Below are 20,466 nucleotides of genomic sequence, written 5' to 3'. Positions count from 1 at the left end.
TAACGTTATGGAGCTAACATTGAAACTGCTGTCAAATAGGAACAAGATCCATTTGTAGTAAAGCGCCCATATTAGGGTTACCAGATTTTATAATTGCAAAATCCAGATCTATGGCTCCGCCCCCCCCAAGCCCCGCCAGTTCCACCCAGTCCCGCCCTGACCAGTTCCACCCAGGTCACGCCCCATTCCACCCCCTCAACCCGATCTCGGAGCTGCTTTGGGAGGGCATCTACACATGCACAGGTGTGGCATGATGACATCACATGCATGTGTATGATGTCACTACGTTGCATCCGCGCATGCGCAGATGTCCTCCCGACCCGGTCCCGAGCTGGTAGCTTTCAAAACCCGGACAAAGTGCCGGGTAAATCCGGACGTCTGGAAACCCTAGACCTGCTAGTCCTGTATTTTCAAAGGTTGGCCACTGTTGGAAACAGGATACTGGGCTTGATGGACCTTCGATCTGTCCCAATATGGCAACCCTTCTGTTCTTAAGTATACGACAATCAAGCCATTGCGACATCACTGCTGATGTTGGCTCTTAGGCATTGGTGAAATGAGGCATTATGACATCACAATCTCAGCTCTGGAATGCTGCTACTCTTTGGGTTTCTGCCAGGTACTTGGGACCTAGGTTGGCCACTATTGGAAACAGGATACTGGGCTTGGTGGACCTTCGGTTTGTCCCAGTATGGCAATTCTTATGTTCTTAATTAGAGAATGACACGGTGACAAAATTCATCACCATTCCCATCCCCGCGGATAACTGCGGGAAACCTTCATGTCATTCTTTAAGGAGAGAGGAAAGAATCAGAGTATGAATGACCACAACCACTGACCCGCAAGCTTTGCTTTGAAGAATGCTGGTGTAGAAGGACTGAGATTGAAATAGACACTACAGAATGACAGTCTCTGGTATCCAGAGCAGATATTGTGATGTCATAATGCCTCATTCCACCAGTGCCTAAGAGCCAATCACATGAGTGATGTCACAATGGCTTCATTATCCTTGGCTCCCATAAGAATCAGAGTATGAATGGCCACAACCACTGACCCTCAAGCTTTGCTTTGAAGAATGCTGGTGTAGAAGGACTGAGGTTGAAACAGACACTACAGAATGACAGTCTCTGGTATCCAGAGCAGATATTGTGATGTCATAATGCCTCATTCCACCAGTGCCTAAGAGCCAATCACATCAGTGATGTCACAATGGCTTCATTATCCTTGGCTCACATAAGAATCAGAGTATGAATGGCCACAACCACTGACCCTCAAGCTTTGCTTTGAAGAATGCTGGTGTAGAAGGACTGAGGTTGAAACAGACACTACAGAATGACAGTCTCTGGTATCCAGAGCAGATATTGTGATGTCATAATGCCTCATTCCACCAGTGCTTAAGAGCCAATCACATCAGTGATGTCACAATGGCTTCATTATCCTTGGCTCACATAAGAATCAGAGTATGAATGGCCACAACCACTGACCCTCAAGCTTTGCATTGAAGAATGCTGGTGTAGAAGGACTGAGGCTGAAATAGACACTAGAAAATGACATGGGATTATTTCCCGCGGTTATCCGCGGGGACGGGAACGGTGATGAATTTTGTCACCGTGTCATTCTCTAGTTCTTATCCATGGCATTCTGTTTGTCTGTCTTGTCTGTTTAGATTGTAAGCTCCTTCAAGGAGGGACTGTCTCCTTTGTGATTCTGTACAGCGCTGCGTGTGTCTGGCAGCGCTACAGAAATAATTAATAGTAGTAGCAGTATAGACAGTGTTGCAAAATTTGGGGAATGCATGCCCAACTTGCAAGCAAGATTTACACCACATTTCCGTTGGTGTAAGTTAGGCAGGGGAATTCATGCCAAGTGCTCAAGCCTAGTGTGCTCTTTATGAAATGGTGTCGAGGGCTGATTTTCCAGCACCATTTACTGTTTGCGGCCCACTGAGCTCTGCAAAAAGGATGTTCCACCTGCTTTATCGTCCCTGTTGGTGCCTTTTAGGCCATCCCGACATCTCCATTCTTCTGCCAAGTTATTGCTAATGTTTTTGCCACTGGCATACCATAATTCAGCATTTTTCTCTTGTTCTGGTACCGTGGAACTCCCTTCCTCATGATTTATGTCAAATTTAAGACGTTACCCAAGCCCTACTTGTTTCATCTTGCTTTCTCCTTAGCAGAGCAGGCATATTGTAGTTCTATCCAGCAATGCAGAAATAGAAAATCACTGCTAACCCGGCGTTTTCTTTCAGGTTGCCAGAGCTTTGTGCATCCTTTCCTAAATCTTTGCTCAGCAGACCTCGCTCTCTCCTCTTTCACGCTGGCTAATATAAAAGATCTTTGTCTAGAAGCCCACGGAGTTTCCTCCTTCTGTTTATGTTCCCAACCACTGCAAAATTTTAAATCTCCCCACAGCACTTGTGAACCTGTTATTCACTGACTCATACAAAGAGAGCTGGGAGAGCCCTCAGGGGGTCTAGCTCATCTCTCCAACTAAATGCAAGATTTTCCTACTTTGTTTAAGACAGACATTTCTCTAACCTGCTCTTTAAAAACTTCAGTGACTTACTCCTGAGGGAATTCTGCCCCCCCCCCTAAAAAAAAATAAAAAAAAATTATGTGCATCATATTTTAAATTCTACGGACTTTTTGTGCAGAATTTTCCATCAAAAGAGCTGGTTTCTCTAAGGTTATCAGATGTCCGGGAAAACACAGATATGTCCTTTTTTTAGAGGACTGTCCAAGTACCTGGAGGGATTTCCAAAATCTGGCAGTTGATCCGGGTTTTGGAAGTCCCCAAGCTCAAGGCCGTGTCTAGAGGTCCTCTGCTCATGTTCAGACGTTGACACATTCATGTCATATGAACGTGCAAAAGACATCGTGTCAACGTCCATAAATGTGCAGAGGCCCTCCACTCGTGGCCCCCGAGCTCGAGAAGGAGACTGGAAATTTGTATTGGGGCAGGGCTGGGGGGTGGAACAGGACGGGGTTGAGGGTGGAATGGGGCGGGGCCAAATGTCCTCTTTTTTTAAGAGGAAATCTGGTAACCCTAGGTTTCTCTCTACCCCCAGGTCTGAAACTCTCTCCATCAGTGTCACTCTCCAAATTCCACCCTTCCCAGCTTTCTGTGGGGCACTATAACCAAACTGTGGTTAAAAAGTTGCCTTAGTGCATCCTTATACATGTCATTCCTGTCCACTAAGGCCATTTTTACCACAGGGGTAAAATGGCTGATTTTTGTATATGCAGTATTAGTGTATGAGCCCATATCATCACAGGGCGGGGCCAAGCGTCTGGGTTTGTGAGGCTCCAAATATGGTAACCCTAACCATGGCTGTACTGTCTCTGCATGGCTCAAATCAGCAAGCAGGCACAGGTGGGGAGGAAGAGTGGCCGAGGAGGGTGTTATGACCAGACATGCACCCTCTCTCTTATCTGCTTTGGGAAGAGCGTGGAACCAACCGTGCAAGCCGCAGCCACTGCTGCAGCTCCATAGTCCTGGTGCAGAATTCTGTGCTCAAGGGAAATTCTGCAGAAATTCTACACTGTGCGGAATTCTCCCAGGAGTAAAGGAAATATCACTATCTCCCCAATTAACTTTTCTCATCTTCCTCGCAACAATTTCACTCCATTCCGTTTTGTCTTTTCCCACAGGAAATGCAGAAAAACTGACCACTATTCACCTGCAACCTTGCACCTCCCTCATCTTGGGCACCTTTTAGTGGAAAGAAACAAAATTCTAAAACAATAACATTTCTCAACCCAAAAAAGGGACCTTAATTAACACTGAGCTGAAAGAACAGGTGCCCTAAGCCAGTGCTTCTCAACCCCAGTCCCTGGGACACAGGCAGCCAGTCAGATTTTCAGGATACGTATACACAATGAATATATATAAAATTAATTTGAGTGCACTGCCTCCTCCATTGTATGCAAATCTATCTCTTGCATTTCATTGTGGATAGTCCGAAAACCAGGCTGGCTAGGTGTGCCTTGAGGAATGGGTTGAGAAGCCCTGATCTAAGCATTAAAAAATGACTGTAGAACAGTAGGAGGTGCCCGTGATGGGGGCACCACTCCACCCTTTTCTCCACACCCCCCCGCTCCTTCTTCAGTCCCCCTTCCATGCGTGTGCATGCCCCTTCCCTTCCCCCCAAACCTCTTTAACTTCCATGGGGTGAGCAACATCTCTAATATTTTGCTCATACCAGCCTTGTCTCTCCCTCTGATGTTAATTCCTGGTCCAGGAAGTAACATCAGAGGAAGAGCCAAGGCCGACGTGAACAGCAGATTGGAGATGCTGCTTGCGCCGGTGAAGAGCTAGAGTTACGGGGGTGGGGGGGTGGAGGCAGAGAGGAGGAGAGTTGCTGGCACCCCCACCAAGATGGCACCTGGGGCAATCTGCTCCCCATGCCCCCTTACTTAAGGTTATAAGACGTCCGGATTTCCCCGAGCATGTCCTCCTTTTGAGGACATGTCCGAGGATCCATAAGGCTTTTCAAAACCCAGCAATTTGTCTAGGTTTTGAAAAGCTTTCCTCCACATTGTGTCGGGCATGAGGCAGTGGGTGCAGAGCTAGGGCGGGCCTGAGAGCAGAAATGGGCGGGCCTGGGAGCAGGTCTAGAGTGTCCGGATTTTACAATCATAAAATCTGGCAACCCTGCCCTTAGTACGCCACTGTATAGAACAGTAGAGTGTGACTGTGACTGTGATTCATCTTCAATGCAGTCACCCATCAGTTATGTGGATATTGCTAAAAAAAAAAAAAAAAAAAAAATCATCCAAGGACAAAGTAAATTGTTGTGGGACACCTAGAGTCAAACTCGGAAGACAGAAGACCACATAACTCACCCCCAACTGCGCTACAGACTCCATTTCCTATACAGGATAGCATGGTGAACAGGCTCTGTGTTTGCCTAGCGGGGTTAATCCAGTCCATGGTTTACCCTATTGCATGCAGGGACGTGTAGTCTTGCTTTTCTTTGGGAACTCAAAACTACAAGCCACTGCAAGAAAAGGGGCAAACCCAGGACTGGATCAACCCTGTCAGGCAAAACTGTAACAAGTTGAAAACCCTAACCCAAGGGTAGGCAATTCCGGTCCTCGAGAGCCACAGGCAGGATATCAATGAATATGTATGAGATGGATTTACATGTACTGCCTCCCTTGAGAAGCAACTCATGCATATTTATTGTGGATATCTTGAAGACCTGACCTACCTGTGGCTCTTGAGGGCCGGAATTGCCTACCCCTACCCTAACCGGATAAAAAAAAGCACAGTGTGGTAGAACTAACCGGCAGCTATCCGGTAGTGCTCCATCCAATCATCTAGAATGTTCTTGACCTTTCTCTGCAGCTTTCTCAGTTCTGTGATAGCACTGAAATCATTTGCAGGGCCTAAGTCCACCTCAGGTATTTCGAGTGTCTTCACCAGCTCGGACAGAACCAACTGTCGAATATAAGACAGACAGAAAAGATAATAATTAAAAATGGGGCTTAGAGATGGACTGGTCCCTCCCGACAATACCTGAGAAACTGGGCTCAGAGCTGCATGCAGGTTTGAAATGTTATAAGTTAATCCAAGCTCAGACTTCTGGGATGCGCAGTCTGGAGTAGTGCTGCCCGATTCAGAGAAAAATATTTTGATTCGATTTGATTCGATTCACCCTCACTGTAAAAGTCAATAGGTTCTCCGAGTGGGAACAACCTGATGTCTCATCACTTGAGGAAAAGACCACGTAATAATGTTTATAAGATAATCATATAAATGATTATACTGAAGCAGGGTGTCCTCAGTGTGAGAGGTAAGCGAGGGGAGAGAATTCTCCAGCACTTTACACAATAAGGCACAGGTTAATCACCCTCTGCCTGCAGTGCACACCATCATAGGACACCTCACGTGTGCTCAAATTAATCCATATGATAAATTAAACAGTGATATACAATTGGTCAATCACACGAGTGCAAGATCAAACAGGTTGTTCCCACTCCGAGAACCTATTGACTTTTACTGCTTTTCTGTGTGAGTACATAATTAAGCAAATTTCTGATAGCCTACAGAAATGATTCTCAGCTTCCATCCCCAGCCCCCCAGACTCACCAGCCCCCCTGCCGATTCCCAGTTTCCATCCCCAGCCCCCAAGACTCACCAGCCCCCCCTGCCGATTTCAGCTTCTATCCCCAGCCCCCCTGCTGATTTCAGCTTCCATCCCCAGGCCCCAAGACTCGCCAGCCCCCATTCCGATTCATTTACTTACTGGACTGGATATTAAATCACGGGGAAGAGAGAAGAAATGCGGGGAAAGAGCCAGCCAAAAATCAGTGGCGTACCTAGGGTATGTGGCACCCAGGGCCCATCATTTTTTGACACCCCCCCCCCATGGAAAAAAATATTTTTTGTAATGACCATGAAACGTAATAAATGGTCAGAATAGAACAGTCAGTGAAAATTTTCTTATATTCCAAACAGAACATAACATAAATTATGTCTGAATTGTCATGACATCAGAAGTAAATATGGAGTAGTTGCAGGTGATGTTTGGGACAGTTCTGATTGTGTTAGTTCGGTTTTATGTGTTTTTTGAATAGAAAGGTTTTTATTTTTTTTTAAGGTTTAGCAGTCTATGGTCGATGTCAATTGGTTGTAGAGTTGGGGGTCAAGTGTTGCAGCTCGAATGGCTAGGAGGTTGTCGAACAGTTTTTTTCTTTCGACGTTTTTGGTTGGAGGGTGTGTGAATGGTGCGTGAGTTCTCCTATGTCTGTTTGAGGTGGATTTAATTATTTAGCTGAAGAAATTAGTTACCCCCTCATCCCACACACATTAATTCTCTTCCATTATAAAAAAAACATTGATAAGTTCCCAGAAAAAAAATACATTAAAATAAAAAGTGAAAACAAAGGCCCCTACAGATGAGAACATAACATAAGAATAGCCTAACTGGGTCAGACCAATGGTCCATCATGCTCAGTAGCCCATTCTCATGGTAGCCAATCCAGGACACTAATACCTGGTCAAAACCCAAAGAGTAGCAACATTCCATGCTACTGATCCAGGGCAAGCAGACACTTCCCCTATGTCTTAATAACAGATTATGGACTTTTCCTCCAGAAATTTGTCCAAATCTTTCTTAAAACCAGCTACACTATCTGCTTTTACCATAACTTCTGGCCACTTCATTTTTAAGTTTAGATCTTTCCTTTCAAACAGAGACCTTGCTAGATGTCAAATACAGCACAAGGTAACTTCACATGGACTTAGCTGTGCAGGAAATGTGAATCTCCTCATACACCCACCATATAGTGCAAAAATGTGCAAAGGTCTGTTTATTTCTTTCGATCACTACATAGCCTAATGCCACACAAGCAGTGCTGTACAAACATATTCTGTAGGTCAATGCTAAGGATAACAAAGTTTCCTTCCTTGGATCAGAAGGAGACACTGATAAACCACTGGAAGAGATTCCAAAACAACACCCAAAGACCCATTCAGTGTGTGAACCAGTTGAGTGGAGTGGACTAACTGGGGGGTGGAAATGGGCCCGGAGTTTGCTCAGCAGAATTTCCCAGACCACCTCTTCCTCTCAACACATTGACACGCTGCCACCACCACCACTAGGAACACCTCACTGGGTAGGCCAGCTATGCTATAAACTTTATAAAACACATTATTATATTTTCTTATAAAGCACATATTTTAACTGAACTCTCTGACATCCTCAGCCTTTCCATTCACAAAAATAGAAGGAAGAAAAGTTCCCATTTCCTGCTGTCTCATGTCCCCGGCCTATACAATATTTTTTTTCTGCAGACCCTTCAAAAGTCTGACCAAATCCTCGTTTCACTTGCATTATAAAGTACTGAGGATGCCATCTCTCCCCAATCCCAGGTCCTAAAGTCTAAGACAGTAGCGCAAACTAATGCTGCCAGATTCAGGAAAAAAAAATTTCGATTCGATTCAGCCTATTGAATTGGTTTTTCAATTCGATTTTCCTGCCCAGTTGGGTGATTTTTTTTCAAAACTCCTGGTGGGTTTTATAGCTTTTTCACGCCCTTTGGCTTCTCCTAACCACACTGGCGCTACGGTGTAAATAAAATAAAGAAACAAAAAGGACTTTTCCTCTCTCTGTTAAATCCTAGCTCACGTTTGCAGTCCAACACCAGCTCTGGCAGGATACACATTTCAAATCTGACATATTATAATCACAAAACAGAAAATAAAATTAATTTTTCTACCTTTTGTTGTCTGGTTATATTTCAAATCTTGTTGGTCCAAGGCTCTGGTTTTCTTCCGATAACTTGCTTGCCAGGGTCTCCTTCTTTCTTCTTTCTGCATGCTAACCATCCATCTGCCAACTCTGTCCTCCCTTTCCATTTCCCTTCCCTCCCCAGGAAGTCTGGTATCTTTCCTTTTTTTCATCTCCCTCCACAGATCCACCTTTTCTTAACTACCCTTTCATCCGGCATCTCTCCCTCTTTCCCCACCACCCCAGAGTCCACCATCTCTCCCTTTCTTTTCCCAATTACCCTTCTATCCAGTATCTCTATCCCTCCTCCACACCATCCCTTGTGTCCAATTTCTCTCCCTTTCTGTTCCTTCCCTCCCTAAATCCCATGGTCCATCATCTCTCTCCCTCTCCTCTATTTTCAGACCCATTATTTCTTCCCCCCCCAAAAAAGTTTGGCATATGCACGTCTCTTTGAACACCCCCTTCCCTCTGTGTACTTCTAAACCAGGGTCCCCCCCAAAGGCCTGTCCCCCCTTAAAGGTCTGCCTGTCCCCCCTTGAAAGCCTGTCCCACCCCCTTGTAGGCCTGTCCCCCCCCTTGAAGGCCTGTCCCTCCCTTGAAGGTCTGCACCCCCCCGAAGGCCTGCACCCCCCGAAGGCCTGTCCCCCCCTTGAAGGCCTGACCCCCCCTTGAAGGCCTGCCTGCCTGTCCCCCCTTGAAGGCCTGTCCCCCCCTTGAAGGCCTGCACCCCCTTGAAGGCCTGCCTGCCTGTCCCCCCTTGAAGGCCTGCACCCCCTTGAAGGTTGGCACCCCCCCAAAGGCCTGCACCCCTCTGAAGGCCTGTCCCCCCCTTGAAGGCCTGTCCCACCCCCTTGTAGGCCTGTCCCCCCCTTGAAGGCCTGCACCCCCTTGAAGGTCTGCACCCCCCCGAAGGCCTGTCCCCCCACTTGAAGGCCTGCCTGCCTGTCCCCCCCTTGAAGGCCTGTCCCCCCTTGAAGGCCTGTACCCCCTTGAAGGTCGGCACCCCCCCCCGAAGGCCTGCACCCCCCCTGAAGGCCTGTCCCCCCCTTGAAGGCCTGTCCCACCCCCTTGTAGGCCTGCCTGCCTGTCCCCCCCTTGAAGGCCTGTCCCCCCTTGAAGGCCTGCACCCCCTTGAAGGTCGGCACCCCCCCCGAAGGCCTGCACCCCCCCTGAAGGCCTGTCCCCCCACTTGAAGGCCTGCCTGCCTGTCCCCCCCTTGAAGGCCTGTCCCCCCTTGAAGGCCTGCACCCCCTTGAAGGTCGGCACCCCCCCCGAAGGCCTGCACCCCCCCTGAAGGCCTGTCCCCCCCTTGAAGGCCTGTCCCACCCCCTTGTAGGCCTGTCCCCACCCCTTGTAGGCCTGTCCCCCCTTGAAGGCCTGCCTGCCTGTCCCCCCCTTGAAGGCCTGCCCCCCCCTTGAAGGCCTGTCCCCCCCCCTTGAAGGTCTGCACCCCCCCCGAAGGCCTGCACCTCCCCTTGAAGGCCTGCCTGCCTGTCACCCCCCTCCCCCTTGAAAGCCTGCCTGCCTGCCTGCCCGCCCGCCCCACCCTGAAGGCCTGATGCCCCGACCCACTCCGAAGGACCGTTCGCCCCCTGGCCTCCCCGCACTACCTTTGAAGCAGCCGCAGCAGGATCGCGACGTCAGCTATCCCTGCGCTGCTTAGGAGCTGGTTCCTGCGCCGCGGTCCCGCCTCCTCCTCTGACGTCAGAGGAGGGACGGGACCACGGCGCAGGAAGCAGCGCCCAAGCAGCTCAGGGATTGCTGACGTTGCGATCCTGCTGCGGGCTGCTTCATAGGTGTGCTGGAAGGTCAGTGGGGCAAGATGTCCTTCGGGCGTGGAGGGGGACTGAGTGGCAAGGCCGGGAACACTCCCTCAGGGCTGGCACCCGGGGCGGACCGCCCTCCCCCCACCCCCCCTTGGTACGCCACTGCCAAAAATAGTATTTGCTGCTGCTGAGGTCTGCTGCACGAGGTCCGCTCGCTCGCCGATTGACTCTCCCACTCTTTTCATTTCTTCCAATGTAACTTCCAGTTTCGCAAAACCGGAAGTTACGTTAGATGGGTAGAGTCCGGCGGCCGGTGGCGTGAAATATCCTGAACTCATCTTGCAGCTGAATCGGTAAGTCCAGTTTTTAACAAAAACGAACCGATTCGAATCGATTCACCTGATTTGAATCGATGAACCGATTCGAATCATGAATCGGGCAGCACTAGTCTGGAGAGATGCTGAAACTGGACGTGTAAAATGGAGGAAGATCTGGCTAGGCTTAAAAAACTGTGTTCCTTTTGGCATTTATCAGACAGGTTGGTTATTAGTTACTATATACATCCCACTGGACACCTCATAAGCTCTCCAAGTTCAAGGATGTGACTGATAACAGTTGATGGATGTGTAAAGTAGCAATTGGAACATTTGAACATGCGATACTGTATATGCTTGCCCAGTGGCGTGCAGTGAAGGCTTTCAGGGGGATTCTGTGAATCTCCAGCTCTACAGCCCTTTTTCATTTTTTTGTTTACTTTTTGTTTGATTTGTTGAGTAACTTGAATAGTCAAACTACATCAAACAAATAGTAAACCCCCCCAAAAAAGGAGGGCTCTTGGGCTGGAGATTCTCCGAACCCCCTGAAGACCCCGATGTATTGATCTGAATCCAATTGGCTGAGCAGCATCTGCCTGTTGCCTGCTCAACCAATAAAATTCAGAGTAGTGCCCTCAGAGTCTTTAGGGGGTGGGGTGATTCCCCTGAAGGCCATGACTGCACACCACTTTGCTTGCCCCGTTCTACAAATGTTTGGGGCTGAAGTATGGGGCGGGGCAGAGTCAAACAGCTATAAGATTTTGATTTGGAAATCTATGGGTCTGGAAGGCTCATTGCCAAAGGGATCTGCTCTACATTTGGATTTTCTACTATTCATAATGCTTATCAATTATTGGTAACTGTAAGGATATCTTTTCACTCACTGGACCTCAATGGTGAAATTTAGTTTGTCTGTTTGTAGATATGACAAAGTAAGCAGAGGAAAAGAGAGAGATGAACAAGGATAAATGTTGCAAGTGGGAATTACTGAATAATTACATGTCTGGAATGTAATCTTTTATCGGCTGGCATGACATGTCCTAGCGTCTGGACGGCTTTTCAAAACCTGGCACTTTGTCCGGGTTTTGAAAAGCTTTCAGCTGCACTTGCACGGATGCAACACGGTGACATCACATGCGCGCATGCATGTGATGTCATCGCATCACACCTGCGCAGGTGCAAATGCCCTCCTGACGCGGCTCTGAGCATGAGAACAGGTTGAAGGGGCGGGGCTGGGTGGGCTTGAGGCAGAGCCACAGGTCCAATAGTAAAATCTGGTGACCCTAAGGAGAGTCCTCTTTACTCCACTGGTCAGTGCATTCCAATTTCAGAAATTCAAATGCTTACTACTTACCTCTTTCTTAACTGGTTTTTTTGCTTCCTTCTCTTTCGGTTTTTTTCTGTTCCCTTTGGCTAGTTGCTTAGCTGCCTTGGATGAAAACTTTTCTTTGGTGAGTAGCAGGTCCTGCCAAAATTAAATAAGAAGCCGAAATTGAGGTAGGTAATCAAATCTAACTCTCCTGCTGGCATTGCTAGCCTTTGGACTGACCCTTGAACTTTTCCCATCCCAAACCCAAATGATTTATAATATAATCATTAGAAACCTCGAGGACCTTTGAGCGCACTGAAGACTTCTATTAGGTTTAGGTTATATAATGTATATTTTTAAACTTAGAGAAACAACCTTCTCTTTAGGAACTGGGCTGCAACATTGTCAGACCCCTTGCTAAGAAAGAATCCCACTGCCCGAGATTCTCTGGGTGCAGAATTATAAGGCCTGGGCCAGTTTCTCATAGGAGGCTCCTGAACAGACTTGACTGGCTGATGTTAGGACCCAAAGTGGTGAACTGGATTAGAAACTGGTTGATGTGCAGACTCCAGCGGGTGGTGGTTAATGGAATTCGCTCGAAAGAATGAAAGGTGAGTAGTGGGGGCTGATTCTGTTCAATATATTTGTGAGCAACATTGCTGAAGGGTTAGAAGGTAAGGTTTGCCTTTTTGCAGATGATATCAAGATTTGTAACAGAGTCTGAAGGGAGCGGAAAACATGAAAAAGAATCTGCAAAAGTTAGAAGAACAGTCTAATGTTTGGCAACTAAAATTCAATGTAAAAAAAAAGTGCAGAGTGATGCACTGGGGAAATAGAAATCCGAGGGAACCGTAGGTGCTGAGAGGCGAGAGGGACCTTGGAGTGATAGTGTCCGAGGATCTGAAGGCAACGAAACGGTGTGACAAAGTCATGGCTGTAGCCCAGTGTCCTGCACACCTCTCCGGCCGGCGACACACTAAATGCAGTGCCCCAGCCGGAAGGCACCCGGAAGTTGATGCGATGACATCACGCATGACCCATATTGCCGTGACCCCGCCCTTACAGGGATCCAGGAGGTGCAGGGAGAAGAGGAGAGATGCAGGCCAGGAGGTGAGTCGTCCACGCAAGCTGAATTCCTACAGGACGTGCCTCTCACCACGAGAAGCACGTCCTGTGGGCAGGCAGCCGGCATGGATGACTCTCCTCCTCGCCAGTGTGTCACGGCACACCAGAAATCTCAGGAGCACACATTTTGCGATATACTGCTGTAGACAGAAGGATGCTGGGCTGTATAGAAAGAGGTACACTTCTACCTCTGTATTCGCGGTTTCGATTATTCACGGTTTTTAGCTTGCTGACTCCTCCCCCCCCAAAATTACATCAGCTTGCATAGAGAAATCGCCGATTCCCAGCACTTTGTTCACCATGTTTTGCCTCTCCTTCAGGAACAGACCAGGTCTCCCACCGTGTTATTCGCGGTTTCACCATATTCACGATGGTTTTTAATAGAAAACAACAAATAACATATAAACAAGTTATTTGCGGTTCTGTTAATCCCCTATCAGAGCAAAAACGGAGGGAGAAGTGTATAACCACAAGAAGAAAGGAGGTATTGATGCCCTTGTACAGGTCATTGGTGAGGCCCCACCTGGAGTACTGTGTTCAGTTTTGGAAGCTGTAACTGGCTAACAAGGTATAAAAACTTGACGTGGTCCAGAGAAAGCGACAAAAATGTTATGGGCCTTGTTCTATTTCCTTGCGCCAAAAGACATAAGAATTGCCGCTGCTGGGTCAGACCAGTGGTCCATCGTGCACCAACAGTCCGCTCCCGCGGCGGCCCTTAGGTCAAAGAGCAGTGCCCATACAAGAAGAGATTGGAAGACCTGAATATGTATATTCTAAAGGAGAAAAGGAACAGGGGAGATACGATCCAGACTTTAAATACTTGAAAGGTATTGATATAGAAATAATTTTTTTTCCAGAGAAAGGGAAATGGTAAGAACATAAGAATAGCCATACTAGGTTGGACCAATGGTCCATCAAGCCTAGTAGCCCGTTCTCACGGTGGCCAATCCAGGTAACTAGTACCTAGTCATAACCCAAGGAGTAGCAACATTCCATGCTACCAATCCAGGGCAAGCAGAGGCTTCCCCAATGTCTTAATAACAGACTATGGACTTTTCCTCCAGGAATTTGTCCAAACCTTTCTTAAAACCAGCTACGCTATCCACTCTTACCAAAACTTCTGGTAATACGTTCCAGAGCTTAACTATTCTCTGAGTGAAAAAATATTTCCTCCTACCGGCTTTAAAAGTATTTCCTTGTAACTTCATCGAGTGTCCCCTAGTCTTTGTAATTTTTGACGGAGTGAAAAATCGATCCACTTGTACCCGTTCTACTCCACTCAAGATTTTGTAGACTCCAATCATATCTCCCCCTCAGCCGTCTCTTTTCCAAGCTGCAAACCAGAGGGCATGAATTGAGATTGAGGGGTGGCATACTTAGGAGTGATGATAGGAAATTATTTTTTTATGGCGAGAATAGGGGTACCTGGAATGCCCTCCTGAGGGAGGTGGTGGAGATGAAAACGGTGACAGAATTTTTTTTTTAAAAAAGCATGGGATGAACACAGAGAATCTCTAATTCAAAAGTGAATGGTATAAAACAAACTAAAACCAGTACTGGTCAATCCTGCATGGTCTGTGTCCCATATATGGTGATTTGGTTTAGGATGAGCTGGGGAGGGCTTTGATAGAAGCTCCAGTGATGTGATTGTTAGGATGGTCTGGAATGGGCTTCAAAGGCAGCTCTAGCAGTGGGAATCTAAAGACAGTATTGGGCAGACTTCTATGGTTTATTCCAAGAAATATTAAAGAAAAGACAATTTAACCATGAATATACTGTATGAGTGTGACTATTGGGCAGACTGGATGGACCATTCAGGTGTTTAGCTGCTGTAATTTACTATGTTACTATGGGGACAGAATTAAAGATCTCAATCTGTATACAGTGGTACCTCGGTTTACGAATGCACTGGTTTGCGAGTGTTTTGCAAGACGAGCAAAACATTCGCAAAATTGGCGCCTCTGAAACCGAGCGCGCCTCGATTTGCGAGCGCCCCCCCTGCGAACAGGCACCCTCCCCCCGTGATCCGGCCCCCCCCCCCTCTGCCATCGGGCACCCCCCGCCGCCATCAGGCACCCCACCCCCGCCGCGACCTGAGGTCCCCCATCCCACCCGAACCCTCTTCTTACTTTAGTGTAGCCTCCGCACCGGCACCAGCATGAACGTGAACTCTCAGGCCTTGAGCATGCGCACATGCTCAAGGCCCAGCCCAGGAGGCAGATCTTCGGGCACCGGCACCAACGCACAGGACATGCTGGTGCCGGTACCAGTGCAGAGGCTACACTAAAGTAAGAAGAGGGTTCGGGTGGGTTGGGGGACCTCAGGTCGTGGCGGGGGGGTGCCGGATCGTGGGGGGGAGGGTGCCGGTTTGCGGGGGGGCCTTCGGGGGAGCAATGCCGGTTCTCGTGGGGGGGGAGCAGCGCTGCTGGCCTCGGGGGGGGAGGGTGGGAACCTATCAAAGCGAGTTTCCATTATTTCCTATGGGGAAACTCGCTTTGATAAACGAGCATTTTGGATTGCGAGCATGCTCCTGGAACGGATTATGCTCGCAATCCAAGGTACCACTGTACTCTGGAGTAGAGAATGACACAGGGGAAAAAATCTGTCCCAGTCACTACCCTGTCACCGGACCGCCATCCCCTTCACCGACCCGTCCCCTTCACCACCCCGTCCCCATCCCCACTGTCCCCTTCACCGCTCTGTCCTCTTCCCCACAGCATCCACCCTTCCCTTTGGCACCCCTCGCACAGTCCGTGCATCTCCCTCCCTCCCCCTTACCTTCATGGCACGTTTTAAGGTTTGAGTAGCTTGTGTTCGTGCAGTCGCGTGCGTACATGCATGCGTGTGTGGGCGGATGCTTCTCCTCTGACACAACCGGAAGTTGCATCAGAAGAGAAGCTTCTGCCCACACACACGCACGCACGCGACTGCACGTACGCTCCGGTGACTTTCAACAAGTCTCAAACCTTAAAATGTGCCGCAAAGGTAAGAGGGAGGGAGGGAGATAGATAGATTCGGGTAAGTAGGAAGGAGGGAGGGGGGCCGCGCATGATCAGTAACCGCGCACGTTCCCTCCCTTAACTGCGGGGACAAGGCCATTCACCCCTCCACGGGGCAGTGGATGGCCTTGTCCCCGTACCTGCAGTGAGTACCTTTCCCCCCTCCAACGTTTTGGAGGGTTACTCGTGGCTAGCTGCGGGTTACATCCACCATGTCATTCTCTACTTTGGAGGAAAGGCGGGAGAGAGGAGATATAATAGAGTCATTTAAATACCTACGTGATGTAAATGCGCATGAGTCGAGTCTCATTTGAAAGGAAGTAGAGAATGACTCGGTGACAAAATTCATCACCGTTCCCGTCCCCGCGGATAACCGCGGGAAACCATCTTCATGTCATTCTTTAAGGAAAGAGGGAAGAATCAGAGTATGAATGGCCACAACCACTGACCCGCAAACTTTGCTGGTGTAGAAGGACTGAGGTTGAAATAGACACTAGAAAATGACATGGGTTTATTTCCCGCGGTTATCCGCGGGGACGGGAACGGTGATGAATTTTGTCACCGTGTCATTCTCTAAAAGGAAGCTCTGGAATGAGAGGGCATAGGATGAAGTTAAGAGGTGGTGGGGCTCAGGAGTAATCTAAGGAAATACGTTTTTACAGAAAGGGCGGTAGATGCGTGTAACAGTCTCCCGGAAGAGGTGGTAGAAACAGAGACTGTGTCTGAATTCAAGAAAGCATGGGATAGGCATGTGGGATCTCTCAGAGAGAGCAAGAGATAATGGTTACTGCGGATGGGCAGATTGGATGGGCCATTTGGCCTTTATCTGCCATCATGTTTCTATGTAAGTTTGGTGATAATACTGGCTAATACCAGTCCCTGCTTTAGAATGTAATTCAATGGCAATAACTCATTATCAAAGTCATGGCCAGATTTATTTCTCATTCACCCCAGGGACAGGATTTTCAACATGATTCTCCAGCCCCCACTCTCAACACAAAAAAAATGGCGTATTTCAATGGCCCCAACAAAGGCATTTGATGCTTTTTAATACACATTTTTTAGCATATAAATTATCTAGGCAGACGTGTATACGTATGGCATTTGATTGTTTTATTATCATTGTATACGTTTAATAATTTGTGTGTCATTCTATATGTTATGTATGTCGCAGGCTCTTGAGGCAGGCCACATTGGCTGAAACACATGCATGACAAGCCACCGCACAGATTTTTATGATTGAAGAACAAAATTGCACACCAACAACATTTCGTATCTCCACTGTGGTTCGTTTATTTTTATCCCAACACAGTACCACAACAATCTCTTCCTAGTAGCCACCGAGTCCCCCCAAACTATTGCTTACCCTTTTCAATAAGAGCCAAACAGGGGCAGGATAGAGCATTAATCCCCCCTCACCCATTGCATCCAACATAAAAATGGCATCAGCTAACTTCTCAGTTTATATACATCCCTTTCATATCCTCCATAGTTCTACCCTTCCCACTGGAACGTCTGAGAGTTTATCCCCGCTTCAAAGACGGTAGAAAGTAAAGAATGACACGGGGACAAATTTTTCCCCCTCCCCGCGGGAACTCATTTTTCTGTCCCCACAAGTTCTTTTCCTGTCCCTGCCCCATTCCTGCAAGCTCAGTCCTTTTCTGCACAAGCCTCAAATGCTTTAAAATCATAAGTAGCAACATTCTAGAGCTTAGATTGTGATGTCATAATGCCTCATTCCACTAAAGCCTAAGCTCCGTCCTCATCTGCACAAGCCTCAAACACTTTAAAACCATAAGTAGCAATATTCTAGAGCTCAGATTGTGATGTCATAAGGCCTCATTCCACCAATGCCTAAGCTCCGTCCTCTTTTCCCCAAACTCAAACACTTTAAACTCATAAGTAGCAATATTGTGATGTCATAATGCCTCATTACACCAATGCCTAAGCTCCATCCTCATCTGCACAAGCCTCAAACACTTTAAAACCATAAGTAGCAACATTCTAGAGCTCAGATTGTGATGTCATAAGGCCTCATTCCACCAATGCCTAAGCTCCGTCCTCATCTGCACAAAACTCAAACACTTTAAGCTCATAAGTAGCGATATTGTGATGTCATAATGCCTCATTCCACCAATGCCTAAGCTCCATCCTCATCTGCACAAGCCTCAAACACTTTAAAACCATAAGTAGCAACATTCTAGAGCTCAGATTGTGATGTCATAAGGCCTCATTCCACCAATGCCTAAGCTCCATCCTCACCTGCACAAGCCTCAACCACTTGAAAATCATAAGTGTTCGAGGCTTGTACGGTTAAGGCAGAGCTTACAGGAATGGGGCAGGGACAGGAACAGCGACAAAACTCACGGGGATGGGACGGGAAAATTGAGTTACTGTGGGGACGGAGACAAAGCAACCCTCTTGCACCAGTGACACAGTCGGCAGACAACACATACATGGGTATAAGGAGGAAGGGCAAGATATGACATTTGCGCCCCACTCCCACCCCAGATTTCGTGGCCACTCACTGCTGCCTGTAACTGCTACAATTCTCCTCCACTCAAGTATTCTATTGGATAAAGCAAAAAATTACTTTGCCTCCCACCCTCCTTGGAAACATTTCTGCCTAAACTTCTCAGCTCACGATTTGTGTTATCATTTTTGTAACACTGGTACTGCAGTGTCCCCCTAATCTCAGTGATAGACAACAGAGAAGATTATTTTAGAAACAGAGAGAAATGTGGAAAAAAAAATGAATGTATAACTGATAGGAGGGAAAAAGTAACTACAAAGACTTTATGGAAGCTTTTCTCAGTCTCTGTACAAATGTATACCAGTCTGAGGCACTTTTAAGAGAAATAACCCCTACCAGTTCTTCTGACGGCTGGGGTACCACGCCTTGTAGTGATGAGACAGATAACCGTATGCTCTCTTGTTGGAATTTAAAGATTAGGCTGATGGCAAACTGCCCTGCAATTCTCACTGTCATGTATTCATTAACCTGCAACAGACAGGGGACACATTCACTGGAAGAAGGAAACTTAGGGAAAGATGCACAAAAGCCTGAGAAAAGTGTCACTTTGTGAAAAATCCAGTTTGCTTTGGAGGCAGACATGGTGGAAGCCACTTCTTGCCCTGGGATTGGTAGCATGGAATGTTGCTATTCTCTGGGATTCTGGAATCTTGCTACTCTTTAGAGTTCTGGAATGTTGCTATTATCTGGGTTTCTGTCAGGTGCTTGTGACATGGATCGGTCTCTGTTGGAAACAAGAAACTTGGCTGGATGGACCATTGGTCTACCCAGTATGGCTATTCTTAAAGTTTCTATGTTCTTAACTAACCCCCCCTTTTTTTTTTTTTTTAACAAAACCGTAGCGCGTTTTTTAGCACTGGCCACGGTGGTAACAGCTCTGACACTCTTAGGAAGTCTATGAGCATCAGAGCTGTTACCACTGCAACTGGCGCTAAAAACCACGCTATGGTTTAGTAAAAGGGGAGGGTAATTAATTTAGGGCCCAATGTTCCGCCCATTGCAGTCAACAATTTATAAGCCGAGGACTGAATTAACACTGGATACTCAATGCCAGGCCATATATAGACTCTGTCATTGAATATCCAAATATGATCAGTAAACCGTAATTGGAGGTTCATAGACAAAATCGCGCGAGACAACGGCGCGCAGACAACTGAGCGCAAGGTTGACGGCGCGCCGAAGAAAAGCACTATTTTAAAGGGTTCCGACGGGGGGTGTTGGTTGGGAACCCCCCCATTTTACTTAACAGACATCGCACTGGCGTTGTGGGGGGTTTGGGGGGTTGTAACCCCCCTCATTATACTTGAAACCGAACTTTTTGCCTGTTTTTTAGGGAAAAAGTTCAGTTTTAAGTATAATGTGGGGGGTTACAACCCCCCAAACCCCCCACAACACCAGCGCAATGTCTGTTAAGTAAAATGGGGGGGGTTCCCCCCCCACACCCCGTCGGAGCCCTTTAAAATAGTGCTTTTCTTCGGCGCGCCATCAACCTTGCGCTCAGTTGTCGGCGCACCGTTGTCTCACGTGATTTAGTCCCGTCACCGTAATTGGACATCAGGCAATATTCAGACTTGTGCTTAGTTAGCTTGGAGGATAAAATTAGGACAGCTTTTTCGCTGTCCTAATTTTATCTGCTTACTTAACTAGTTAATGGACTGAAAATCACCACTGACTGGCAGTGTGGGGCGCAGTGGTTAGAGCTACAGCCTTAGCACAACCTGTGGGTTCAAATCCCTCGCTGCTCCTTGTGACCCTGGGCAAGTCACTTAATCCCTTCATTGACCCTGTTGTTAATATGTAATGTAATGTAATGTAATTTATTTCTTATATACCGCTACATCCGTTAGGTTCTAAGCGGTTTACAGAAAATATACATTAAGATTAGAAATAAGAAAGGTACTTGAAAAATTCCCTTACTGTCCCGAAGGCTCACAATCTAACTAAAGTACCTGGAGGGTAATAGAGAAGTGAAAAGTAGAGTTAGAGGAAAAATAAAAATAAAATAAACATTTTAACAAGACAGCATTGATCTAAATACTTTGGAAGGTAGAAGAGAGGAGAGAAAGGAATAGAAGCAGAAGGGGGAGCCGTTGAACAGTAGAATTCTGGAGAAATTTAAATAATTTGAAACAGAGAAAATGTTTTTGAAAAAAAAAAAAACCAGATCCAAACTAAAAG

At 47.3% G+C, this 20,466-nt stretch overlaps 1 protein-coding gene across 5 annotated transcripts in view; it reads right to left on the bottom strand.

Annotated features, from left to right (window-relative positions):
• C7H3orf20 (chromosome 7 C3orf20 homolog) overlaps nt 1-20,466 on the bottom strand; it is a 90,421-nt gene that overhangs the window by 44,053 nt on the left and 25,902 nt on the right. For all 5 annotated transcript variants that reach the window (XR_004540190.1, XR_004540189.1, XM_033953078.1 and 2 more), the window contains 3 exons: nt 18,625-18,756; nt 11,677-11,787; nt 5,292-5,445 (listed from right to left, as the gene is read on the bottom strand). Coding sequence is in view for 3 of the 5 variants with exons in the window: in XM_033953078.1 (XP_033808969.1) it covers nt 5,292-5,445; nt 11,677-11,787; nt 18,625-18,756 (397 nt within the window). In the remaining 2 variants the exon portion in view is untranslated. The remainder of the gene's footprint in view (nt 1-5,291; nt 5,446-11,676; nt 11,788-18,624; nt 18,757-20,466) is intronic.

This window comes from Geotrypetes seraphini, chromosome 7 (genome assembly GCF_902459505.1).
Source record: "Geotrypetes seraphini chromosome 7, aGeoSer1.1, whole genome shotgun sequence".
Taxonomy (NCBI): domain Eukaryota; kingdom Metazoa; phylum Chordata; class Amphibia; order Gymnophiona; family Dermophiidae; genus Geotrypetes; species Geotrypetes seraphini.
This window is presented reverse-complemented; position numbering and strand designations above follow the sequence as displayed.